At 42.1% G+C, this 27981-nt stretch overlaps 1 protein-coding gene across 1 annotated transcript in view; it reads right to left on the bottom strand.

The window, feature by feature from the left end:
• Window positions 1-27981, bottom strand: part of LOC126336677 (triokinase/FMN cyclase-like) — a 141728-nt gene that overhangs the window by 90148 nt on the left and 23599 nt on the right. The window contains exon 2 of the mRNA XM_050000625.1: window positions 13786-13917. Within this exon, the coding sequence (XP_049856582.1) occupies window positions 13786-13917 (132 nt within the window). The remainder of the gene's footprint in view (window positions 1-13785; window positions 13918-27981) is intronic.

Genomic DNA, 27981 nt, shown 5'->3' with positions numbered 1-27981 from the left:
GGAGTAACTATAGTGCACACACAGACATTTATGCAATCTTTCCCATGTTCCATATACTATTGGAATGGGCAGAACTTTAATATGTAGTACAATGTTAAACTTCCTCTTCCATGCATTTCACAGTGGTTTCTAAAGTATGTACACAGATGTAAATATATTAGGTGAGGAAGCAAGAAATATATTACAGCATCCTTCACAGGGTGATTCAGCTACCCCTACCAATGTGTTTTATGGAATCTGCCTTCAAATACCACGTTCAAGATATTCGTATTTTCTCGCTCACTACACGCACAGTGTTAGTCGTAAAGCAAAAAAAAAAAATGAACAGGAGCTTTTTGTAGGAAATTTAGAGAATGCTGTTTTCGAATTATTCAAGAGAATTTTTTTTTTAAAAAAAGGCTTTCAAATGCGTTTTTCTTGAATAACTCTACAACTCTGGCCTCCAATGGAACATATCCCAATATAAAATTTAACTACATTAAATTTACTACAAAAAGGTCCTGTTAATTTTTCTGTAAGACTAACAGTTTCTGCTAAGCAAGTGAGAGATATAAAAATCTCACATTTGGTTTTAAATACATTGTGGGTTGCATAAAACCCACTGTTAGGGGCAACTGAATCACATTCTATATCACTTCTGTAGACCCCCCCCCCCCCCCCCCCCCCCCCCCCCGAAGCATGTCCAGGTCGATGTCGGGCGAGAGGGGAACACATTTTACCAGGTGGCAGGGAATGGCAGAGGTTGTGTCACGAGCACCAGATGAAGGGAAACACACAATGAACAGTGTGTCATCATGTAGTATTATAGAGATGCCTTGGATTATGTCCAGGGGGAAATGCACAAACACCTCAAGCAAGGGCACGTTCAAGATGGGGGGAGGGGGGGGGGGGCGAGAGAAAACCTCGACAGGGTGAGGCAAGTGACGGGGGAGAGGTCAAAGGGGCTGGAGAAGGGCCCAGCGGCCAGGGCATGATCGTAGGTAAGCTCGACGTGGGCAGCATGTGATCACTCGACAGACTGCGTGAGACCTGAGTAGAGGTGAAGGTCAGAGAAGAGCTCGACAATTGGAGCTGGAAGTCACTCGACTGAGTGAGTAAGTCCAACATGGAGGGAGTGGTCGGAGCGTCATGACCCCACGACAGTGAGTGGTGTGGTCGTGGCCAGAAGGGGGGTAGAAGCGGGCTCGACATGAGCAGGCTTAAGTCTGTTGAGAGAGACTGTAACGGCTGAATCTTTTGTCTGGATGTCATAGGTGTTGGATGAGCATCGGAGAATTCTGTACGGGCCGGTATATGGGGGTTGGCTGGCGGGCAGAGGGATGTGGAGGTTGATGAAGTGGCATCTGACGCAGCCCACAAATGAAGGTAAGTCAGACTGAGGGAGAGAAGCAGAAGAGCTCACAAGTTTGCCAGGGAGGAAAATGTTCTGGCCGCTTACGAACTTGGCTGTCGTGCGTTTCAGGTCTTCCTTAAAGACTGCATGAATGCTGAGCAGCACAATGGGAAGGGCCTCCATCCAAAGAGAGTCATGGCATCAAAGAGCCACCTTGAAAGTGCAATGCCAGCACTCGACTAGCCTGTTACTTTGCGGTTCATATGCTGTGGTATGGATGTGCCGGATGCCGCAAATGTTACAAATCTCGTTCCACAGGGCTGACTCAAATTGCGTGCCCTGGTCAGTCGTGATGATAGCTGGATAGCTGGACATCCGAAACATGATACCCATGACTCGATGAAAGATCAAGCAACAGTTTCTGCGGTGATATTGGGGAGGGGGACAGCCTCGACCCAGCGAGTTGTTCGGTCGATACATGTGAATATGCTGGAAACGCCCAGGAGGGATCGAAAACGTGTGGGGGGGGGGTGAAGTGTGCTTGTGTTCTTTGCAGCAATTGCACGCAACGCAGGAGCGTGCCCATTGCTGTGAGTCCTTGTTGACATTTCTCCACACAAAGCACTCCACTACGAGGTGGGCAGACGCACAAACACCGGGGTGGGCTAAATTATGCAGTTCGTTGAAGACAGCTTGACGGAGAATGGTTGGAATGAGGGGGCATAATGTGCCCATACTGTTGTCACGCCAGATATCACAAGAAATGCCAGGGAAGGTGGTGCGGATGAAGTGTAGTAAAGTGGTAGAGTCTGAAATCAGGTTTTGTGTGTCCTCGTCAGTGGGTTGGAGGTTAGGCAGTTCAGAGAGGTCCAACAGCGAATGAACGGCGTCGAATCGTGAAAGGAAATCAGCAACAATATTGTCAGCACCCTTTATGTGTCTGACATCGGTGGTGAACTCAGATATGACGTCCATGTATCTGAAACAGCGAGGAGGCGATTCAGCTGGTGGGTTTGAAATGGCTGCAGCCAGGGGTTTGTGGTCTGTTAAAATATAAAATGGACATCCCTCACGTCACTCTTAAAATGCTTGATCACTTTGTAGACCACAAGCAACTCCCTGTCAAACGCGGAATATTTCTGTTGTGTATTGGTGGGCTTGCGCGAGAAGAACTGCAGAGGCGAGGTTTGGGCGTAGACTGTATGGCTAAGGACAGCACTTGTGGCAATATTGCTCACATCTGTGGTGATGAAAAGCTGCACATTGGGATGATGATGCGCAATGGTGCAGGCCTCGGCAAGAAGATTTCTGAGAGCAGTGAAAGAGTCAGTCATAGCAGGGATCCATGGAATGGGCTGAGATCCGGAAGTCTTGGTGCCTGCTAAGGTGTCGTCAGTGGAGCCTGAATCTCCGCAGCCCGAGGCAGATGATGGCGATAATAATTAACCGTCCCCAGAAAGCGCCAGAGCTCTTTGAATCATGAAGGTCTGGGTAGGTTTAGTATTGTTTGTACTATGTCAGGGTGCGATGAAATGCTGTCGGCAGAGACCCGGAAACCAAGAAAAGTGACAGCGGGTTGATGTAGCTGCAATATGTCCTGGTTGGTCTCGATGCCTGCTGCCATAAGAGTGTCCATAATAGTTTGCACATGTCGAATGTTGTCCTCGATGGAGGAGCTGAACACAAGAATGTCATCAAGATATGCAAAGCAGAATTTTAGTCCAAATAGCACTTCGTTGATGAAGCGGTGCCAGGTCTGGGTTGCGTTTTTCAGATCGAAGGGCATGAATCGAAACTTAAATAACCCGATTGGGGTGGTGATTGTTGCCTTCTCGATGTCTTCAGGAGCCATGGGGATCTGGTGGTAGGCCAGTTTGCAATCAATGACAGAGAACGTGGTTGCACCTGCGAGGGAACTGGTAAAGTCAGCAATGTTAGGTATGGGGTAGGTGTCCATAATTGTTCATACGTTTAGTCGATGGTAACGTAGACCAGAGGGTTCAATGACGCCAGAGCTTAGAAGTTCAGAAATCTGCTTTTTAAGGTCAGAGAGGTGCTCAGGACAAAGTTGACATGGTTTACTGGAGATCAGGGTGCCTGGCGTGAGGCGAAGCTTGTGAACCGTGCCATTGGTGACAACGGAAATGTTGCTGGTGGCACAGGAGGCGGTTTGTTTACAATGTGAGGCAGGTGGGGCAGGCAAGGCGAGGTTGGAGCCACTTGGTGGATCTGACTGGAGCCAACGCATCGAAGTGTCCCAGGAGTCAACATGACATAATGGCCGCTGGCCCGAAGCACTGACACTATGGTTGGATGAGCTCGGTAGAGCTTGTGAAGCGTTAGTGAGTCCATTGTCCGAGTGCGCGGCAAGGCGAGGTTGGAGCCACTTGGTGGATCTGACGGGAGCCAAGGCAGCGAAGTGTTCCAGGAGTCAACATAACATAATGGCCGCTGGCCCGAAGCACTGACACTGTGGTTGGGTGAGCTCGGTAGAGCTTGTGAAGCGTTGGTGAGTCCATTGTCCGAGGGCGCGGCCTGTGGCAGCACGGTTGTGGGCGAAGCGCTAGATGTGAGTGCACTGTTTATGTTGTCAGTGGCGGTCACATGGTGGCATGCAGGAGCCAAAGTTGCATAGTTTGAGGTGCTGCCCGTGAGGGGAGGGGAAGGAGCTGTCAGTATGGGAATACATCTACATCTACATCTACATCTACATCTACATCTACATCTACATCTACGTCCATACTCGCCACCTGATGGTGTGTGGCAGAGGGTACCCTGAGTACCTCTATCAGTTCTCCCTTCTATTCCAGTCTCGTATTGTTCGTGGAAAGAAGGATTGTTGGTATGGTCTCTTCGCGAGATATACGTAGGAGGGAGCAATATACTGCTTGACTCTTTGGTGAAGGTATGTTCTCGAAACTTTAACAAAAGCCCGTACCGAGCTACTGAGTGTCTCTCCTGCAGAGTCTTCCACTGGAGTTTATCTATCATCTCCATAACGCTTTCGCGATTACTAAATGATCATGTAACGAAGCGCACTGCTCTCCACTGGATCTTCGCCATCTCTTCTATCAACCCTATCTGGTACAGATCCCACACTGCTGAGCAGTATTCAAGCAGTGGGCGAACAAGTGTACTGTAACCAATTCCTTTGTTTTCGGATTGCATTTCCTTAGGATTCTTCCAATGAATCTCATTCTGGCATCTGCTTTACCGACAATCAACTTTATATGATCATTCCATTTCAAATCACTCCTAATGCGTACTCCCAGATAATTTATGGAATTAACTGCTTCCAGTTGCTGACCCGCTACGTGACGCTCATCGTGCATGTGCACTTGTGTTTCAAATGCTGCTGTGTTAGGGGGGTGTAGTCCTGTGGAACTGTCAGTACAAATTATGGTAGACTTGATAGCACAGTTGCGAGGGGTAGCGGGAGGTAAGCACACGGAGACTCGATTGCTGACACACTTACTGACCTTGCTTTGTCCTTGCTGCAGTGTCTGTAATTACTTTGCTGCATCGGATAGCTGGAACTGAGTTTCATGGAGCCAGAGGGAGGGCTCGAAGTTTTCCTTGCATAGGCGAGCGACGTTTCCAAGCTCAACCATGCACTTGTGCGTTGTTTCTTGTAACGTCGTCGACTGAGCCGAGCATGTACAGATGAGATGAGCCCAGACCGACATGTCATGGGGGGTTTGCTCGACGGTGTACAGGGGAAATGAGTTTTGGATGGGTAATGAAACACAGTGTTTCATACTAGGTCCAGTGAAAGTTTGTGGTGTCGCAAGAAGTCAATGCCTAGTACAGGTTCCTCAATATTTCACATTAAAAATGTCCACTCAAGTTTGCAGTTTGCAGGGAGTGAGATGACGTGGGAGGTTGAATCCAAGCATTGCAGTTAGTAGAATTCGCAACTTGCAGTGAAGTATGATGAGGGCGGATGTTCAACGACACTAAGGACGTAGGCAGCAGCGAAACATTGGCACCTGTGTCCACTAGGGTAAAGTATCCCAACAAAATGTCTTAAAGTAGTCCGTAATTATCCGATTGTTCCCAGGCAGAATGGAGCATTGGGGGGTGCCTGTCATGTTGTGCACAGCAGGCAGCACCCGGACCTACCTGTGATTTGCATTTGAGAAGCAGCAGGGTGGTCTGTAGTTCCGTGCCGCCTCACCAAACCGTGTGTGGAAGTAACAGTATGGGTAGTGCGGCTGCATTTCCTGTGGAAAGTTTGTTGCCAGAGGCGGTGGCTGAGGTTCAGTGGCCACAGCTGGTTCGGTTGCAGGAGGGGGCGTGACCAAGGGTGGAGCCGGTGACGTACCAGCTGTTTGTATACTGCGTCCCGGAGTGAGCAGAACAGTCGGTACAGTGCAGCCCCGGCTGTGTACGGGTGTGGGACGAGGAGCCTGAACCTGAGACTTGCCAGGTAGGTGGCTGGCGAAATAGAGCAGTGATGCATCATGTAGTTTGTCAGCAATTGTCATTCATTGCTTGACAGGTTTGGGAGACCTTTGAGCCAGAGCAAAGCGGATATGGGGAGGTAGTTTATCTGTCCAGATGGCGAGGAGAGCTGTATCAGAGAGTATATCATTGCTGACCAGGGCCCGTAGCCATCTCCAAAGTTGTGAAGGTTTGTCGGCAAGCATTGTAGAACGTTCGGAAGAACAGGGTGAGTTGAATTCATTTGGGTACTGCCTGAAACGAGCTGTTGTTGCTGCAGTACTCCAGGAGAGTGTCTCTCCAGGGTATGTAGCAACGATGGCTGGTCGGGTGGAAGCGTGAAGGTAACACGTTGTGGTTGAGTGTGACCCGTCGCGGGTGAGACACCGTAATGTGTCAATTGCGGTTGTGGACGATCGACTGGAGCCGGCGGAGGGGGAGCCAACAGGTGAGAAAAAGTTCAAAATTTGAAAACGCATGCCAGTCTGCGGAAAACTCTATGTGCGATCAGAGTCAGAGCCACCAGTGTTGCAGGGAGGCCACGGAGCTGGGGGCTGTCGAGAAGCACAGTGAGGAAAATGATGTCGAACATTGGGTGGAATGTGTGAATGTTCACTGTTCATAGTCACTTCACTCAAAACGGTGTGCGGATAAGGTGAATGTCGTGGCACAAAACACTGAGGCGTAGCAGTAGGACGGAGATGAAGGTCAGGCACAGATAACAAGCCATTGCATGCCGAGGTATTGAAGCAGGAAGGCATGTGCTGATGCTGAACTGAGGCAGGTGCGGGTGTGGTCGGATGCTGAGGAGGTTGACCTGTGAACAAAGTAGTTCCGGCCACGTGGCAGGAATCTGCATGGTACTGCATGGATTGCAGCATGGCAAACCATTGTCCTGGCAGTGACAGGTTATCCAATTAAGCATTTGTAGAAGTCGGCATTGATCCTGCACTGCACAGAGATCCATAAGAGGTAACTGCACCATCGATGACGGAGGGCACATGTGGTGGGAACAAAGGCATCTGATAGCCGGAGTCATGCACACTCCTAACCTCACTTATTGTTGCAGGCACGAAAACATCCAGCGAAATCGGCGTAATCGATGAGTGAGAGGCATCGTGTTGCAGTCCTGGCAGGTGTACATTGCCCGCAACAGGATGCATGTCGATCACAAAATCCAGCGTTAGGCGTTGAGCCAAAGCCATTGTTTGAATGTTGTATTGATGTAACACACTCGAAAATAACCAATGCAGAGGCCACGGACACAGTAAAATGGCGAAAACAGAAGACGTTAGAACTAGGGGTCACCAGTGAGGTGGATGCTCGGGTGAGATACACCAAACAACACCTTATAATCAGGAGTTCATTTATTCACCTCTTTACACAAGTAAGGCTTACAAAGAACTGGATTGCAGGACTGTACAAAGATAATATTTTTCTTATTTCAAAGATGATGCTCAGATCGATACTGGTGTCGACCTCATCGGCGCCACAGTGTATTTTATATTATAATATAGGGTCATACCATAACAAGGACATCATCATCCACAATAAAATTTCATAAGAGAGCATGCTAATTTCTTTAAATGAATGTACTGACTGACTATAATTAAAGGGCAGCTATTCAGGGAGGTCCTGTGTGGGCTGTAATTATTTTATAGCAGTGAAACTCAGTTGATATGCTAATGCAGTAATGCAGAACCAATTTATGCTGGCAAAAATTAGTTCCAATTTTGGCCACCAGTTGAAAATTGTGCACTTTATAGCATTTTGTCAACAACTCTGGTCTTCATATTGAACAAATAGTGTAAGTGGCAGTTAATAATTAAATCAACTTTATACCTTTCTCACTTGTTTGACCTTTCCTGCCCATGTCATGTTTCTAATCCATTACACATGGAAATGTTTCTCTATGTCTTTCTTGCATTCACAGCATCAGATTTGCACTTGAGGGCCAAAATTGGAACTAATATTGTTCCAGAGCAAATCAGTTCTGCATTAACATATTAGAATATCTACCAAGTTTTGCTGCCATATGATAATTACAACCCACATTCGACCTCCACTTTAATCATGATCACCCGATACCTATACGTATATTCTGATTTTGGGTCTTCTTCTTCTTCTTCTTCTTCTTATTATTATTATTATTATTATTACTTTCCTTTCTCAGACGTTGTGTCTGGTTAAAAATGGAAAGTGATGCAGACCTTGATCAAGCGTGACTTCCTTTTAACTGTACGGTATATGTTACATTGCATTTAGGAACTTTCGGGTAATTGAACATGTATCAATAATTACAGATTTCTGTAGTTGTATATATACATTTGTATGTAGCTGTATTGCATTCATGTACTGGTGGATATTGTGTGGTATGACTCTTGTAGTTGATAGTATAATTGGTATAATGTCAACTTTATCCTGATGCCACATGTCCTTGACTTCCTCAGCCAGTTGGATGTATTTTTCAATTTTTTCTCCTGTTATCTTCTGTATATTTGTTGTATTGGGTATAGATATTCGATTAGTTGTGTTAATTTCTTCTTTTAATTGGTGAGTATGATGTCAAGTTTGTTATGTGGTGTTGTTTTATCTGTTATAATGGCTCTGTTCCAGTATAATTTGTATTCATCATTCTCCAGTACATTTTGTGGTGTATACTTGTATGTGGGAATGTGTTGTTTTATTAGTTGATATTTTATGGCAAGTTGTTGATGTATTATTTTTGCTACATTGTCATGTCTTCTGGTGTATTCTGTATTTGCTGGTATTGTACATCCACTTGTGATGTGATCTACTGTTTCTGTTTGTTGTTTGCAAAGTCTGCATTTATCTGTTGTGGTATTGGGATCTTTAATAATATGCTTGCTGTAATATCTGGTGTTTATTGTTTGATTCTGTATTGCAATCGTGAATCCTTCCATCTCACTGTATATATTGCCTTTTCTTAGCCATGTGTTGGATGTGTTTTGATCGCTGTGCGGCTGTGTTAGATGATACGGGTGCTTGCCATGTAGTGTTTTCTTTTTCCAATTTACTTTCTTCGTATCTGTTGATGTTATGTGATCTAAAGAGTTGTAGAAGTGGTTATGAAATTGCAATGGTGTAGCCAATGTATTTATATGAGTGATTGCTTTGTGTATTTTGCTAGTTTCTGCTCGTTCTATAAATAATTTTCTTAAATTATCTACCTGTCCATAATGTAGATTATTTATGTTGATAAATCCCCTTCCTCTTTCCTTTCTGCTTAATGTGAAATTTTCTGTTGCTGAATGTATGTGATGTATTCTATATTTGTGGCATTGTTATCATGTAAGTGTGTTGAGTGCTTCTAGATCTGTGTTACTCCATTTCACTACTCCAAAAGAGTAGGTCAATATTGGTATAGCATAAGTATTTATAGCTTTTGTCTTGTTTCTTGCTGTCAATTCTGTTTTCAGTATTTTTGTTAGTCTTTGTCTATATTTTTCTTTTAGTTCTTCTTTAGTATTTGTATTATCTATTCCTATTTTTTGCCTGTATCCTAGATATTTATAGGCATCTGTTTTTTTCCATTGCTTCTATGCAGTCGCTGTGGTTATCTCCTTGTTTAGTGTGTTTTCCCTTGACTATGCTAATTTTCTTACATTTGTCTGTTCCAAAAGCCGTATTTATATCATTGCTGGTCAATTTAATAAGCAGCAGTTAATTGGAGGCCCGAATGTGTTTCGTGGCCTGCATCTGAACTTTACCTGTGATGTACAGGCAGTGTTTGGAGGTAGTACTTGGCTCACACTTTCTGTTGTGTGGGGCAATCAAGCAGATTATGGTGGCCTTGAAGCTTTTCCTGATGCTAATATTCTCACTCTTTAGTAATTGGTTGAGTTGTTGATTTGTTGCTGCCAGTAGTTTTAGATCATCCATGTACAGCAAATTTGTGATTTTGTGGTGGTATGTTCCAGTAATATTATATCCATAATTTGTATTATTTATCATGTTGGATAGTGGGTTCACAGCAAGGCAGAACCAGAAAGGACTTAATGAGTCTCCTTGGTATATTCCATGCTTAATCTGTATTGGCTGTGATGTGATATTATTTGAATTTGTTTGGATATAAGTGTGGTTTTCCAATTTTTCATTACTATGTTTAGGAACTGTATCAGTTTAGGATGTACTTTGTATATTTCCAATATTTGTATTAACCATGAGTGGGGTACACTATCAAAACCTTTTTGGTAACCAATGTATGCGTAGTATAGCGACCTTTGTTTCATTTTAGCTTGATATGTCACCTCTGCATCTATTATCAGTTGCCCTTTACATCCTCGTGCTCCTTTGCAGCAGCCTTTTTGTTCTTCAGTTATAATTTTGTTCAGTGTTGTATGTGTCATTAATTTCTGTGTAATGACTGAAGTTAATGTTTTGTATATTGTTGGTAGGCATGTTATGGTGCGATATTTTGCTGGGTTTGCTGTGTCTCTTGATCTTTAGGTTTCAGATAAGTTATTCCTTGTGTAAGCGTATCAGGGACTGTGTATTGGTCTGCAATGTAACTGTTAAATAATTTACCGTATTTACTCGAATCTAAGCCACACTTTTTTCCGGTTTTTGTGATCCAAAAAACCACCTGCAGCTTAAAATAGAGTGCAAAGTAAGCGGAAGTTCTGAAAAATGTTGGTAGGTGCCCCCACAACTAACTTCTGCCGTCGAATATACGTAGCACTACACAGGCTTGCTTTGCAGGCACAAAGATAATTGCTGGCGCCAAAACCTCTGCATCAGTAAATAAATTTTAAAAAAAAGGTGGAAGACGAACTTTTTTCTCCACCTCGAGTTTCGACCACTGCATTTTCATACATTATCCAATGAAGTAAATACAAATTCCGTATTGTTCATCTTTGAATGTAGCAGCATTTCAATGTACTACAAAAATCCGAGTGGCAAGACTGTTTGGGATGTTTGTCAGTATGGCCAACTCTACATTCTGAATTTTTTCCTACCTGTGAGAAGAGATGCTTGCTAATAGGAACTTTTATGAATTGTGAATCAGATGCAGTATTCTCTTCACCATAAGAATAATACGAATATAAACATTTTGCCATGTATTCTTTCATGTTTGCTGCTATCTCATTTAAATCCTGTCTGCCTAATAAACTAAGAAACTAGAGTGAGACAACTGCAAACGCGGAAGAATATACATATCATGTCATGTTTATATTCGTATTATTCTTATACCTGATAGTGATACAGTCAGAAATTAAGCATGGCAATTGACTAGATTTTTAAATCTAAGATGACTAATTTCTGTGCAGAACGTAATGTGCTAAAGAGGCGTCAGCAAATATTTTCAAACGGAGAAAATTTTTCGCTGAACTCTTGTTCAGAACATCTTCTATCATACGCAGACTGTTATTTGGTTCTTGTTGATCATTATCAAAGAAACCAGCAGTGTAAGTAACAATAAATAGCAGTCTCTTGCCATTGTTTCGCTCATGAGACAATTCCTCTCTCTTTTTTTCTCATTGAAAGCTATGCCGTGAGCGGCGACAGGCCGTAAACACTTATTATCAGAATGCGACAAACAATGCATGACACAGTACAGTAATACATTTTTAGCTTAGAGTGACGTTAACACCTATAACAAAGAAAACGACACTTATGAGATCAAAGAAAAATAAGCAATCAATTCAAACCAGACAAAGCACGTGAAAAAGGAAGGGTACCCATATAAATATGGATGGAGCGTCTGACGCATAGCAATGGCTACCTGGTAAAACTTAACTGCTAAGCTTACGACTCAAACCAAACTACTGTAGCTGTATCGTCATTCATTCGACCTAAATGGAGTCTCATATTAAAATGGACCAACTTTGTTTCGATTTGGAGGTGCGGCCTAAAACTTTTCTCTCCCCTTGAATTTCGAGTCTCAAATTTCAGGTGCAGCTTAGATTCAAGTGTGGCTTAGATTCGAGAAAATACGGTATATCTAAAAACAAAGATGATGTGACTTACCAAACGAAAGCACTGGCAGGTCGATAGACGCCAAACAAACATACACGGGAGTGGAAAGACTTACCTTAGGGTGTCTTTGTATGTGCGGATGGATATGGGTGTGTGTGCGAGTGTATACCTGTCCTTTTTTCCCCCTAAGGTAAGTCTTTCCGCTTCCAGGATTGGAATGACTCCTTACCCTCTCCCTTAAAACACACATCCTTTTGTCTTTCCCTCTCCTTCCCTCTTTCCTGATGAAGCAACCGTTGGTTGCGAATGCCTGAATTTTGTGTGTATGTTTCTGTTTGTTTGTTCGTCTAACGACCTGCCAGTGCTTTTGTTTGGTAAGTCACATCATCTTTGTTTTTAGATATATTTTTCCCACGTGGAATGTTTCCCTGTATTATATCCATGTTAAATAATTTAGTTAGATGTGAATGTGTTGAGGTGAACTTCTTTAGCCACAAATTTACTATTTTATCTTTTCCAGGGGCTTTCCAATTGTGGATAGAATTAATTGTTCGGGTGACTTCATGTTGCAAAATTATCACTTCAGGCATTTGTGATATCATCTTGTATGTGTCCATTTCTGCTTGTATCCACCGTGCATGCCTGTTATGTTGTACTGGGTTTGACCATATGTTGCTCCATAAGTGTTCCATGTCTGTTATTTTTGGTGGATTGTCTATTTTAATGTGTGTGTTAAAATGTGTGTGGTAAAATTTCTTTTGGTTTGTGTTGAATGTTTGGTTTTGTTTCCTTCTATTTTCACTGTTTTTGTATCTTCTAAGTCGTTTGGCCAATGCTTGTAATTTCTGCTTCTTTTCATCTAATTGCTCTATCAGTTCTTGTTGTGAGATTTTACCTAACCTTTTTCGTTTTTTGTCTGATATTTCATTTCTTATAAATTGTGTTAGCTGTCCGATGTCTTTTCTCAGTTTTTCTATTCTGATCTGTAGCCTGTGTTGCCATGCTGGCTTTGTGGGTTTCTTCTGTGTGTTGGTTGGTTCTGATCTCTGCCTAGTGTGTATATTTAGTGTAGTGAGCGCTCCTATATAAACCAGTAGGTGTAACTCTTCCATTGTTGTATTTTCATTTATTTTGTTGTGTATGACTGTGTTGATAGTTGTTATTGTTGTTTCAACATGTGGGTTATTTGATGATCTATGCAAGAATGATCTAATGTCTGTATTTGTGTCTTTGTATTCTATATGTGTCACTTCGTGTCCTATTTGTGCTTGTTCTGGTGTCTGTCTTAAGATTTCGTTTTCCTCTGATTGTTTAACTGATGCGTGTTGTTCTTTGTTTGTTTGCTCTGGGATGTTTGAGTCCATTGCTGTATTTTCTTCTTCTTCTGATTGCACATTATTTTGTTCCAGTATTTGTTGTACTTGTTGTTTGATGTTTTCTAATTCAGACTGGGGTATCCTGTTATTTTTGATTATTACACAGATCTGATCAGCTAGTCATTGTTCTGTTAAAAATTTTAATTCTGGGTATCTGGTAATAAATGTTGTGTATACTTGTGATCTTTATACAGTTGTGTTGGTTTCTATGTTTGTTGCTTGTTAATAACAGAACATGGGGTGTCGGTTAACTTCATCTGACCATCTCATCCTCTGTCTTTGTTTTCCTTCTAGAGTGGTTGCAGGAAGCATATCCTGCAAAACACCTCTATTTGGATTTAAATCATTTTCCATGTGGCTTGCAGTGTCATTACCATTGTGGACGGGCAAAAGTTTCAAGCGTCATCCCCAACTATGACAGCCCTTGTCCAAGGCTTCATTAGTTCTGTCCTGAACCAACTAATCACACTAAAAGGGGGGTTAGCCCTATCAGTGGTTTGTTCTTTTTGTCACCTTTTATGACTGGCAGAACATACCATAGGCCTATTCTTTTCCCAGGCCTTATTATTATTATTATTATTATTATTGTTATTATTATTATTATTATTATAAATTCATTAACTGAATAAAACAGCTCCTGTAAAGATAGAGTGTTATACAGAGGTAGTCAAACACTTTTTCTTCCTAATATACCTCTTTTACAAGTACTACTCTCCTCTTCTCATGCAGATCCAGTCCTGGGTGACAAGAAACAAGTCCCTTCAGCATGTCATCAACACAACTGTCTACTGAGTTGATCAGCTTCTTTCCAGGATCCATTGTAGTCTGTAACAAATATGAGGCAAACAAGTAAATACTTGCATAGTCTTACTTTCTTACCATGAGTACAAAAACAAATTTCTAATTTACACCAACAGATAACCTTACAAAATTGTAAAAAAGTGTTTGTAGCAGGATAATTTACTCAATTGTGATCATAACCTGATATGGTGACACACATGGAGTCATGATTAATAACATAAAAATTGTATAAAACAAGAAAGATTTGTTTGAACCATGGAAGAACACATGGAGATTCTAAAAAAGCATAAACTAGTATACAGTTGATGGCAGGTATCAACTATCCTGTGAAAGCTTACTTTTCAAGGACCAGTATTAAATGACGAATGCAGAAATATACTAAAACCTCCTACTTATTGCTCCAATAGAAACCAGGAAGACACGATTAGACTATTACAGTACGCACAGAGGTATTTAAGCAATGATTCTTCCCACACTGCATTCTCATTCTCTCTCTCTCTCTCTCTCTCTCTATTTAAAACACCCTCAATTTCTCATTCATTTCTTCCTTACTAAAGCGCAGCACCCGCTATCCCACACCTTCACCTGATAGTTCCTGTACTTATATCTTTCTGCTCTGTGTATATACATGATCCATCACATTTGTGTGACCACTGCCTTTGTGAGACATCAACATGCAATAACACTCACAGATGGTAGATGGCAGCACTGGCAGTAGAGGGTATATAAAGCGTGCCACAGAAATGTGGGAAACGGTACAGTCATTGTCATAATGCAGAAACGGACAATGGAGCGCATCTGACATCTAAAAGGAACATGATCAGCAGCTTTCAAGCCAAGGATGGCTGCATTTATGCAATGGCTAAGCCTGTTAACTGTTCACTGGTCACAGCGGTTGCAGTATACCAAAACCTGCACCACGGCAACTGTACTGCTCTAAGGGCCATAGAGGTCAGTTGTGAATGACAGCTGCAGGGATGAGAACAGGCAAATAGACATGCAACTGTCAAGCAACTGAGCACCCACATGAACCAAGGGGCTACCAATAGTGCCTGTTCAGTGAACATTACTGCATATGGGCCTTGCACCAGTTGCTTGATTCATGCACCTATGGCGATTGCTCATCAGTGACAAAGGCCAGAATTCTGCCAGTACCGCAACTGGACATCCACTGAGTGGCAAAAGTGACTTCTTCAGAAGTATCATATGTTATGCTCTGTCAGACAGATGGTCGTTGGCATGTACAACCCTGCAACAATCGTGAGATGGGTCCAGGCTGGAGGAGGGAGTGTTACAGTCTGGGGAATCTTTTTGTGGGTTTTCCTGGGTGATTTTGCCATTCTGAAAGACACAATGGATCAACATGAGTACACAACTATCCTTGGGACCATATCCACCCCTATATGCAGTTTGATTTTTCCTTGGCATAATTGCATCTACTAGCAGCACAATGGATTATGTTAAATAGCTTGCAGTGTACGTGTGTGGTTTGAAGAGCATCAGTATGAGTTTACCATACTCCTCTGGCCACCAAATTTAAATCCAATTGAGAATCTGTGGGACCTCGATGCTTGGGCTGTTCATTCCATGGATCCCCATCAAAGAAATCTAGTGCAGCTAGCCATGGCACTGGAGTCAGCATGGCTCCACATCCCTGTTAGTACATTCCAGGATCTTACTGGCTCTCTTCCTACACGTTCACTCTGCACAAGATTGTTGTTTAGGCTCTTGACAGGTGGTCACACTAATGTGACTGGACTGTGTATAAAGTTAAATGCAGTCTTTGCATGCAACTGAACCACTATCTCATCTATTTTGGCATTTACACTCCACCTACTGTCTCTCAATCTGCATTTTTCATTTCTCATCCCTGCTCTTCCTCTTACACCTTAATCTTCATTCACATTTTCTATATTCCACCCATGTTCTACAAACACATTTCTGCAGGAAATAATGATCTAAAAGTTGGAGAAATAATTTCAATGCACTGATCATAAGACTGAACCGCTCTTGAAAAACCAGAATGACATGAATGCCATATAATTAATTCAGTAATACCATATTTATAATGCACACAAATCTGAGAAGGCTGTTGACACTTAAAATTCATACCATATTGGACAGACATTTAATTACCAGGTAAATGTGATAATTTTAAACATCAGCAGATTATCACTCAGATGCTAAGGTGTGTCCACAACTTTGGCACTCATATTTTTGCTTCCTGTCTTGTTCCCTTGTGTACACTTGTTTGGTTTTTACGTGGGTTTGTTACATGCCTGTCTACACTACCACAGTTACTTGACAGACTTACTGTAGCAATCGCCAGGTGTGCTTGAGCTATTATGTTTCTAGTGAACTATAAAATCACATTTTTAATTGAAAAGTTAAAGTTTCAATTTTAACTGTAATTTTAAAATTGACATGTTAGTGATTATTGTGAGTTACCTAGTAATGTGACTGATAGTTCAGTAATGAAAAAGAAGAGAAAATGTATAAGCAATAACAAAGTTGTTATATAACCACAGTTTTAAACTATATAAAAAAACAAATGGCTTGAATGATTCATAAGTTGGAAATTTATAATTAAAGAGAATTTTTTATATGTTCCAATACAATACGTAATAAATTTGTTAGGACCAAAAGTAGTACAAGCTGACCATTAAAAAAAAGCTATACCTGTAACAGAGAAACAAAATGCTTAGCAACTATAGATCTTATCCTCCCAATCTCAGTTTTTGCTGCAAGTCTTCAAGTATACAGTATCAATAGTTCTGCACTTACTGGCAGTATGTTACAGTTTGTAAAAATAAAGTAAACCTCCGGAAAAATTTTCATAGTGTAACAAGAGGAAATAAAATAAGTTTTAAGTCACACTCATATTCAAAACTACAAATCAGTTAAATGAAGCAGCTATAAACTACACGTCTATTAGTGTCAGGAGCACAAAAAAATGTCTGTTGGTAAATTAGCTATTGTTCACCCCTCCTATGGCAAAATTCACCAACAACTGGTTCAAAGGATGTCATTCTGCTTTGAAAAGTAGGTCTGAGAATTCATATTAAGCAAAAGCAAATTATGTTATATCCAAAAACCTGCAGTGAAAGAATATTTGCCATGTATTCTTTATAGACGTTGAACTGACCCACCCATTTCATATGTATAGATTATCCAAGTCAAAACAACCTGTTGCCATCACCACTCTTGATTCCTCAACTTTTTATCACTCTCACAGCTCTTTCTGCTGTATTTGTTTTGTGTAGGATGTCTGTAAGGGCTACACGCGTTCATGCACACACACACACACACACACACACACACATACAAAATAATCTGATCAAGCATATTCTCTTGATTTGGTCAGAAAAAAATTCACGAAAACAATGGAGATGGGACATGGAATACCGAGGTCAGAGGTAGGAATAGGAAAAAGCTAACCCAAACTTTACCAGTTTCTGCCACTTTTCAGAAAAAAATATTTTCTAAATATCTGAAGAATGGAGATGAAATGAAGTATGGTATTACGTTTTCCATTTAACCATTGACCACTTACAGTGAAATAGGTTTTCACATTAATATACAATATATTAATTTTTACAGGGAAGTTCTAAAAATCTCTATTCCCCTTTTTAAAAATATTCTTAAATGAACACCGATAATGTTTATATCAATAGTTCTTCTATCCCACAATTTTATAAATGGGTGTTTCAGTAACCTGTCACAAATATTAACTCTGTAAACATTATGGGGCAAGGACCGATATTGGAAGCTTACTAAAAAAAGTTTAGGAATATTATTTTATGCGAGTCCACAGTCTTTGTCAAGCGTGTCTCAATACATCAAATTCCAGTTTGCCTCTAGGGCTGTGAAGGTGAAAATTTTCTCTGGTGTTGAATTAACTTAAGGTACCTGTGATTTGTTGGTTTGAAGTGAAAGGAACTAAGGTGCAAGGTCATCAGTCCCTTCATCCATCAAGTGGCAAACCAGGAGTTATCATCGAAGGCCAAAAATCCCTACTTAACATGGATGAATAAAAACCACCTTCATGGGAAAATATCTAACATCAGTAGAGCCGATTTGGCGTCCTCTGCTAGCAACAGACATAGCTTGTCAGGAAGACTAACATGCACCTCCAAGCAGCCAAATTAGAGCAGTCTATGACTAAGTGGGCCATCGTCAGTCGGGCTGTGCATCGACAGAGAGAGAGACCCTCATGGTGCAGAATGTGGCCAGGGGTCAGCCAAGTGTGGCCAATGAGGAGTTGACAGAGGACAAATTCCCTGCAAGGAGTATGCAAGGTAGACTGCCACGGGATTGTGGTCTCCTTAATTGTCCTCAGTTTGTTTGGAGAGATTAGGGCAGATCATTCTGAGTTCAATAATCCCAGCAATGGTGTATAAACAAACAAAGGTACGGTTCTGGGACCCCATTTCCAGAGTCAGCTCATTCATTTTCAAAATTTCAACATGACCTGGGCTCCAAATGAAAACAACTAGCTGTCCAGATTGATGGAGGTCAGAGACAAGAGCCAGGGTAGTCATAACTAGTGGGTGAGGAGAGAAGCACTGGTCTATGGCCAGCAGGCTGCTAAAGGGGTCACTACAGATTAGGATATTATTGCCAGTGCAAGAAACATGGCTAAGGGCTAGTTTAATGGCCATTAATTCAGCAGTAAAGACACTGCAGCCATCTGACGCAGAGTGGAATTCACTGCACCATGCACATGTGTATGCAAAGCCTGTTCTTCCATCGACTGTTGAGCCATCAGTGAACACCACTTCTGAACCCACATACTTCTCAAGAACAGGCAACAAAAAATCACGTGGCCTATGGCATCTTTTGGACCAAAGGAGACTTTGAGACAAAACCAAGGTTGAGGTACAAGCCATGGGGGTGGACATGATGCCTCTCTGACCAGAGGCGATAGTGGAGGAAGTGAAGTTTCAAACAGAGACACTGGAGGCGTTCAGCAATTGTAAACCTAGTTCTGGGTGGCCATTGTGTGAGGAGGAGCTCCCTTACAGGGAAAAGGACATTGTAATTGGGATGTTCAGGGAAGCTACTAACATGTATAGTATTATTCAGCAGCTGTTCTTGCCGTGTGATAGGTAATGGAGGGATTTCAGCCTCTATTAGCAGGCTGTTCACAGGTAGCAAGCTGTTCACAGGGCCAGTTTGGAAAGCCCCTGTCACAAGTCAGAGCCCACAATGATGAATAGGATCCAGTATCCACAAAGCTGAGGGTGATGCTGAACCATATGCAAGACTCCCATAATCAAGACGGGACAAAAGCAGGGCTTTGTAGAGCCACAAAAGGGTAGAGTGATCTGCATCCCAGCTAGCGCTGCTGAGGCAGTGAAGTGTATTGAGGTGTCACCAGCACTTTCACATAAGTTGGTGAAAGAGGGGAAGCTGCTTCAACTGGTAAACAATGATGAGTCCCAGAGAGTGATGTGTCTCAACTACAAGAAGGTAGTCTAGGTAAAGCTCTGGGTATGGGTGGGCAATATGATGGTGACAAAAGTGTGTGACATGAAAAGCGAAAGCCACTGGAGAGTGTCCCCAAATGCACCTTTTGTATGGTGCCCTGTAGGCAACACTTAGCAACAACCATACTATGGGATCAATAATAAATGCAAAATCATCAGCATATAGCAAGGGCAGTGTCAAAGATTCCACACCCTCCATTAGACCATTAATGGCAACCAGAAAGAGGGGTATGCTCAGTACAGAGCCCTACAGGTCCCCATTTTCTTGGATTTGGGGTTTGGGGAGGTACTGAGTGAAGTAGCCACTTTAATACAGAACACGGACACTGACTCCATGGGGCCTGAGGGGGCCCAAGCCCCTCAAAAAATTTTTTCGGCAGGTGAGGAGCAGAGTGCCCCCCCCCCCCTCCCCCAATAACTTAGGAAAATTATTAGTTATATTATGCTTTGTAAAATCACAAAATTATGTTAGATTTTTTTATTTTCCTTGTGTGACGATAGTTACCTTTTAAAATACATTGCGTAATGAGTTATGATAGTAAGCAGGTTAACTGAAAATGAATGGTGTGAATCATGATAGTGTTACAGTCCTGTGGGCACACTTAGAATTTGTCCCAGTGCACAAACCTCTGCGTAAAGTCTGGTGCTGGCGGACCAGTGCTGTGGCCGCAGTGACATCAAAAGGTCTGGTGCAGAAGAGCCTGGAGCCCTCCGCCTCATGTCAACTTAACGCTTAGAGACATTACAACTTTGTGGTTATATAAAGCCCACACTGCTGCCACAGTCGTTCACTGTGGTTAGTCTCATTCAGTGCATGCAGCAGATGTGTAGTATTCCGACTTTAGTGTCTAGTGGACTATTTTATATGACTATATTTTATTCCTTTACTTTAGTCTGTTAGAGTATTGCGAATTAAGTTTGCAAATGGATAAATTGTTACCAAAAAGGTGCACTTAGAAGTTGATGGTACTATAAGTCAACCTCCAACAATTACTGTGTCATCAATCGCTTCGTCATCTTCAGGCAAGAACAGTTCACAGCCAAAACCTGGACAATCCAGTGAGGGAAGATCATTTCAGAAGTCTTGGTTGATCAAATATACGTGGCTAGAATATAAAACATCTACCAAAAAAGTTTTTTGCAACACTTGGAAAGAAGCAGCTGCTAAAAATCTCTTAAAAGTTTCTGCAAAAAAGAATTTTCATTTACTTCTGTGGGGTTTTCTAACTGGAAAAAGGCTTTGGAAAAATTCCGTATTCATGAAAATACATTTACGCATAAAGAAGGTGTTCTGAAACTAAATTCTATCACTAACCAATGTGTGGCCTTCCAGTTGAATGAACAGTTAGATAGTGATATGAAGAAAGGCCGTTTAGCTCTTGAGACAATTTTTACTTCCGTGCAATTTCTATGCTGACAAGGACTAGCAATTAGGGGGCATGAAGATGTAAACTCAATTTTTTTTTCAATTGTTGGTACTCCAAAAGAATGACATACCTGAGTTTAAAGATAGGTTACGGCTTTCAGGGTATAAGTGGACACCCCATGATATTCAAAAGGAGATCATTGATCTAACAGCAAAGTCTCTGTTGAGAAAGGTATTGGCTCCATTCAAGAAGAGTGAACATTTTTCTTTTATGGTTGATGAAACAAACAAAAGCACGTTATGTGCACTGCACTGCTCACGGTTTATACTTGGCAATTGTAGACATTCTCCACCATCTTACGTCTATGAGAGATATTATAACTTTAGCCACGAACTTAATAAACACCGTAAGGGAATCCAACAAAATGATGGGACTTTTCAGAAGCATACGCTGTGAGAGCAATAATGACCAAACTGGTATATGACCCCTTTGCCCAACTTGATAGATCATGTAAGCTTCTAGTATCTTCAGAATTTTGAAAACTTTGAAGAACTTCTAGAGTTTTTTGAAATATTTTCTGCAGAGGACAAAACAGAGACAGGTTACAAACGTGTGTGTTACTTCGAGTCAATGTTACAATTGAAGACTTATGTCTTTTTATGTCTTTATCGCCATGCAATGAACCCAGTAGAGGATGTCAATGAAAAAATTCAATGCCCTCATCCAAGTGCTGCTGATCTGGAAAACATATATGAGGGCATGATTTGTATATTGAATGGAAGGTATGATAGTTTGGAACACTTTTGGGTATTGTGTTTAAAAGAAAACCCTTCACAAGTTGATGATGCTTAGCTTTCTTAGAATCAAAGTATACCAAAGAAGTATGAAAATAACAAAGCCAGCTTACCGCACACTTTCAAAACCCCAAAGGAATACTAAATACTAAGCTATTTACATTGAATCTTGCATTACTGAGCGGTTTGCTTCTACTGGACTCACACAGGTCACTGCTGTTGAACAAGGGTGCTTGCTTTCAGTTAACAGAGGTTAAACAAATTTGTAAAAATCAACTGAGTTTTTCAAAAATGACCTAGACATTGAGAGGCTGCGCTTACACTTGAATATGTTAGCCGATATCACTAATAAAAAACAACTGGTCTTAAAAAACATGCATGATGTAAGAACATACATTACACAAGAGCATGCATTTGGAGAAATGTTATGTGAGGTAATGTAGTGCATTAAGCTTCTCCAAGTAGTTCCAATCACGACAGCAACAGCCGAACATTCATTTAGTGACCTTAGACGTCTGAAGTCATATCTCCGATCAACAAAGGGACAGAAGCGATTGAACAACTTGGTTGTTTTTCATGCCCACGGAAATGTTTTTTGTTGAGTTGTTTTGGGGGAGGAGACCAGACAGCAAGGTTATCAGTCTCATTGGATTAGGAAAGGAAGTTGGCCATCCCCTTTCAAAGGAACCATCCCAGCATTTGCCTGGAGCAATTTAGGGAAATCGTGGAAAACCTAAATCAGGATGGCTGGATGCGGGATTGAACAGTCGTCCTCCCGAATGCGAGTCCAGTTGGCTAGCCACTGTGCCACCTCGCTCAATGAAATTTTTTGGATGAATTGGATATCAGACCAGTCATCAATGACTTCACATTCAGTAATACAGTCAGACGGTCGACATTTGCACCTTTCTAAAGACACTCTAGCTCTAGTAATGGCATTTAGAGCAATATCAAAAATCTTTATAAAATAGAGAATTAAAAACATACATAACGTTAAATTTTCAGTTTTGAAATATTAGTACCAGTTTAGTACCGTATTACTATAGTACTGTATCAGTTCTTTTCAAATACTTAAATATTTTTAGGGTTTAAGACCCAACTAAAACCCGCTATTTACATACTTTTTGGATGAAAGTATTAGGCACACTGTATTAACTTTATTAACTGTATTAAAGCATTAACTCTGAGATATTGTTTTTAGTTAATGAACCCTGAGCCTTATCAAAGTAAGCTTAAATTTGCTATTTCACTTATTAATCAAAGTGCTGTTATTGTGCAACAGCAATATTTTATGTTTTATTCCTTTAATGATAGTTGAGGATCTATTTCACTATAATTTCAGTCTTTTCCAAGCTATATATTCACTGCTCTGTAATAGTCTAAGAGCATGATTGTTACTGTAAAGTAAATTAGCTTTTTATGAAAATACCATGCGTGTTTATGTTTTGTTTCTTTTTTCAAAGCAAAAACATGTATCAGGCTTGTTGAGTTTCCCGGAGTGTTGAGTTATCGAGAGTCCATTTTTTGGAGTTCTAATGTTTATCATATGACTCTAAAATGCTTAAAAAAATTTAAAACACACTATTTTTCATCAAAAATTTAGAAAATTTTCCAGGGCATGACCCCCAGTATGGGCACCCCCAATATTTTATATAAATCGGTGCCCCCGACCCAGAACGTATGGTGTGACAGGAAGTTCTGGATAAAAATTGGGAGTGAACCCCGAAGACCATAGTGAAGATGTGGTGACACCTTGTCGTGTCAGAAGCCTTCTGTAAGTTGAAAAGATATCTATGAGGTGCTGACAGCATGTAATGGCTGTCCAGATGGTGGACTCCAGCTGAACCAAATTATCAGTAGTGGAGCAGTCTTTGGGAAAACCTACCTGAGATGCAGCCAAAAGGCCCTGAGACTCAAGGAGCCAACATGGCGGCTTGCCTACCATCCATCCAAAGAACTTACAGAGAATGTCAGCAAGGCTGACTGAGCGATAACTATCCATCTAGCATGTTCTTATGCAGTTTCAGTGCCAGAATTATTGCGATTTCTCGCCACTGAGACAGGAACTCATCCTCATTTCAGATCCAATTAAAGGGGGCAAGGATGGGACACTGACAGTCTACTGATAAATGTCTCAGCATTTGGTTGTGGATGTGGTGTCCATGTGCTTAGCTGAGGGGTAACATGTTTGCCTACCATGCAGGGGGCCTGGGTTTGATTCCCAGCCAAGTTAGAGATTTTCTCTGCTCGTGGACTGACTGTTGTATTGTCCTCATTATCATCTCATCTCCAATGGTGTGCAAGTTGCCCAATGTGGCATAGCCTGTAATAAGACTTGCAACCCGGCAGCCGGACTTCCCCAGATGGGGCCTCTGAGCCATCAATGCAACATGATTATTTCATTTTTTTGTGGATGTGGTCTGGTCCTGGAGCCATATCAGGCCAGTGAGCTAGGGCACTGGAGAGTTCCCATTCACTGAATGAAGCATTATGTGGCTCCAGGTGGCAGGCAGTAAAAGATAAATGCATTCGCTCAACTCACTGCATAATGAGCCAAAAGGCGGCATGGTAGTTCTCAGATTAAAATGCGTGAACATAATTCTCAGCAAAATGTTCAGCAACAGTGTCAGGATCTGTATAAACAGCACCATCTAAAGAAATACATGGTACACCTACAGGGTACTGGAAGCTGTAAAGGTGTCTGATTTTTGCCCATACTTGTGATGGAGAGGTATGTGACCCAATTGTGGAAATGTACCATTCCAAGGATTCTTACTTCATCATTTTATGAGATAGCAGACACTGGCACAGAGTCACTTAAAGGCAATGAGATGCTCCAGTGAAGGGTGCTACTTATGGCATTGGAGAGCCTGCCTACATTTTCCAATGGCTCCAGAGATCTCTGGGGTCCACCAACAGTGGGATCCCCAGGAAGAGGGGCCAAAAGAATTGCTGCCATTGTTTTCTGAACAACAACATCAAAACTCCCTTGTTGTGGGGAGCAGTGGTGAAACCACCTCCGTCAGCATTACAGAGAACACATCTGGGTTGGCATCCTGCAGAGGAATAGTGCTGAAGGAGGGACCATAATATTGGGAAGAGGTCACTACCACAAAGGTCATCAACGACTCCCAAGTGGATAGATCTCAGGAGACCAGGCCACAAAAGGAGAGATCAATGGTTGAATAAGTTCTGTGTGCCACACTGAAGTGTGTGGTGGCACCAGAGTTCAAGAGAAAAAGATTAAGCTATACCAGTAACGACTTGATGTCTTTATCACAGCCAGTGAACATTGTACCACTCCACAAAGAACACTTAGAAGATGTGACAAACCCATGAAAGAGACAGCCTATATTACACTTGTCTGTCCTCTGCTGGAATATTGCTGCGAATTATGGGATACTTACCAGGAAGGGCTGACGGAGGACATCGAAAAAGTGCAAAGAAGGGCAGCTCATTTTGTGTTATCATGCAATAGGGGTGATAGTGTCACTGATATGATACACAAGGTGGGGTAGCAGTCACTGAAACAAATGCAGTTTTCTTTGCAGTGAGTTCTATTTACAAAATTTCAATCACCAACTTTCTCTTCCGAATGCGTAAATATTTTGTTGACACCCATCTACGTAGGGAGAAATGATCATCATAATAAAATAAGAGAAATCAGAGCTTGAACAGAAAGATTTAGGTGTTTCTTTTTCCCAAGCGCCATTCCAGAGTGGAATGGCAGAGAAGTAGTATGAAAATGGTTCAATGAACCCTCTGTGAGGCACTTAAGTGTGAATTGCAGAGTAACAATGTAGATGTAGATGTAGATGTAGAAAGCGTTATGGCCACTCAAATTGCCCATGAGTAGGAAAGATGGAGGAAGCTGAGAGAGTTATGCATTCATTACAACAACGGGACACAGCATTGTCGGAAGGGAAATAAAAATTACCGATGGTAAAATCCTGATGAACCCTTACCTGAACAGCCATATCCTTCAAAGATGTATCACTTTATATATAATGAAGATTGAGAAGGTTCCTCTGAACTGGTTTCAGGGACAGAAGAAGAATGAGAAGTACAATGGCCAGCAGTCTTCGGTTCCTTCAGCCACCTGCTGCCATCTGGCTGTGGACCAGCAGGAGCCATGGAAGAAAGAGTACCAATGGATCTCTCCCTAGCTAGAGATGCCAGAGGAGGATGAGGTGCCTCTGGCTGGGGGATGAAGACTGGTGTTTCTGGCAGGTGGGGAGGCAATGTTCCTGAAGTGTCAGCGGTGTGGTGGAAGCACCAGAAGGACCCCCCAACCACGTGTGAGACAGGTATTAGCAAATAATTCTGAGAGCTCACTGTAAGAGACACAACAGAGGAAAGCACCATTGATAGGTACGTTAGCAGCTGTAACATAAGACTGAGTCATTTGTGTGGCATTAAGATGCTCATACTTTCCCTGGCCTCTTGTTGATGATGATGATGATGATGATGATGATGATGATGATGATGATGATGTATGGTTTGTGGGGTACTCAACTGCGTGGCCATCAGCACCCGTACAAAGTCCCAATTATTACACAGTCGAATGTTCTACACAGTCCAATCTAGTCATTTTCATGAATGATGATGATGTTGAAATGATGAAGACAACACAAACACCCAGTCCCCGGCCAGAGAAAATCCCCAACACGACCAAGAATCGAACCCGGGACCCAATGATCCAGAGGCAGCAACACTAGCCACTAGACCATGAACTAGCCTCTTGATATGTGAGCTTGTCCAGGGTCTTATACTCTTGGATTTTCTTTTCACACTCAAAAATGGAGCAATCTGCTGAGCAGGGTGAGTGGAGCTCACTACAGTTTACACAGATGGGGGGAGGGGCACAAGGAAGGTTCGCGTGCAGATGATGTCCACAATCCCTGCAGACAGGGATGGCTGTGCAATGGGAAGACATATGTCTGAACTTCAGACAGCTGAAGCATCTCATAGGAGGAGGAACACATGGGGTTTCTTGTCAAACTGGTAGACCATCACCTTGACCTTCTCAGGCAATGTATCACCCTCAAAAGCCAAGATGAAGGTCCTGGTCGCAACTCTATTTTCCCTTGGTTCCCTATGGACGAGATGGATGAAGTGCACACCCCATCACTCTACACAGATCCGCAATTCATCATCAGATTGAAAAAGAAGATCATGGTGAAAGATGATCCCCTGGACCATATTAAGACTCTTGTGCTGAATGACAGTCATAGGAATGTCAGTCAACTTTTCACTAGAGCATAGCACCTGTGACTAGGCAGGAGATGATATTTTAATCAGGAGGAAACCGCTCTTCATCTTAGAGATGGCTACAAATTCCCTGCATTTGTCCTCAATGTGTTCAACAACAGATAAAGTCTTTGTGGCAAGAAAGATGTCCCTGTCAGTACAGATACAGATTAGCTATTGGGGGAGGGGGGGGATTTTGCACCTTGTCATCTTGTCCTGCGTTCCTCCCATAGTGTGCCCAGTGGAGGGAGCACATTGGGATCACACTTCATTGCATCCATGTGAAGAGCCTGCAGTGGCTGTGTGACCACCAGTGGGAGAAGGATTAATTCCCTTCAAGTGCAAACTATCCACCATGGTGCCACCCATACTGAAGAGGGTGCCATTCAGCCACAGCAATGGCTACTTGGCCAGTAATCCTTTGCCAGGAGGCCCCGTGCCCTAGTCGTGATGGACATATACACCATGGCATACGCATGGAGTGTGCAACGTAGGCACCAACTGTGCGATCCCTGCATGGTCAGGGGGCTATTGCCATACAGGTATTTGATGACCCTCAGACAATGGGATGGCTACTGTTCTGGGGTTTGCGTGTATGACGACAGGAAGGAAGGGTGCCAGGATAGAAGGGCATAGAGGTGGAGTATACACCACATTGGATGACCTTCCCTGCATGACAAGCACTTCTGTAAAATTTGGAAAAGATGGCAGGTCAAATCCAATAATGTGGACCACATAATCATTAATGGAAGGTGAAGATAGGGCTGAGAGTGAAACCAGAAATCAAGAATAAAATCATAAACCAAGTCCAGGCAGAGTCTGCACTGAAAAGCCCAGCTGATGGAAGATCAGAGGAGGTTTGCAGCACAGAAAAGAGGAAGTAGTGCTGCAAAAGCTGGGGTCCTGTGGTAACCAAGCATGTACTCACCAAAGAGTGGCGAGTCACCTGAGGGGCAAGATGCTTTTGATAAAGCAGTCCTGTATAAATGTGAATGTTAACAATAATCATTATCTGGAGCTTGATAATGTTCCTTAGGATTTACTTTGCTCATTATTCTGATTTTTTTTCACTGGCACAACAGGTATGTTGCCATATCAGTATGCTGTAGGAAATGTGTCTCTGGAAAATGTCAGAATATGCCATATTCAGATACTCATTAGTAACTGCATCTGTGAGCTTTCACATGA

Source organism: Schistocerca gregaria, chromosome 2, assembly GCF_023897955.1.
Source record: "Schistocerca gregaria isolate iqSchGreg1 chromosome 2, iqSchGreg1.2, whole genome shotgun sequence".
NCBI lineage: Eukaryota > Metazoa > Arthropoda > Insecta > Orthoptera > Acrididae > Schistocerca > Schistocerca gregaria.
The sequence above is the reverse complement of the archived record's forward strand: the minus strand, read 5'-3'. Positions and strand labels throughout refer to the sequence as shown.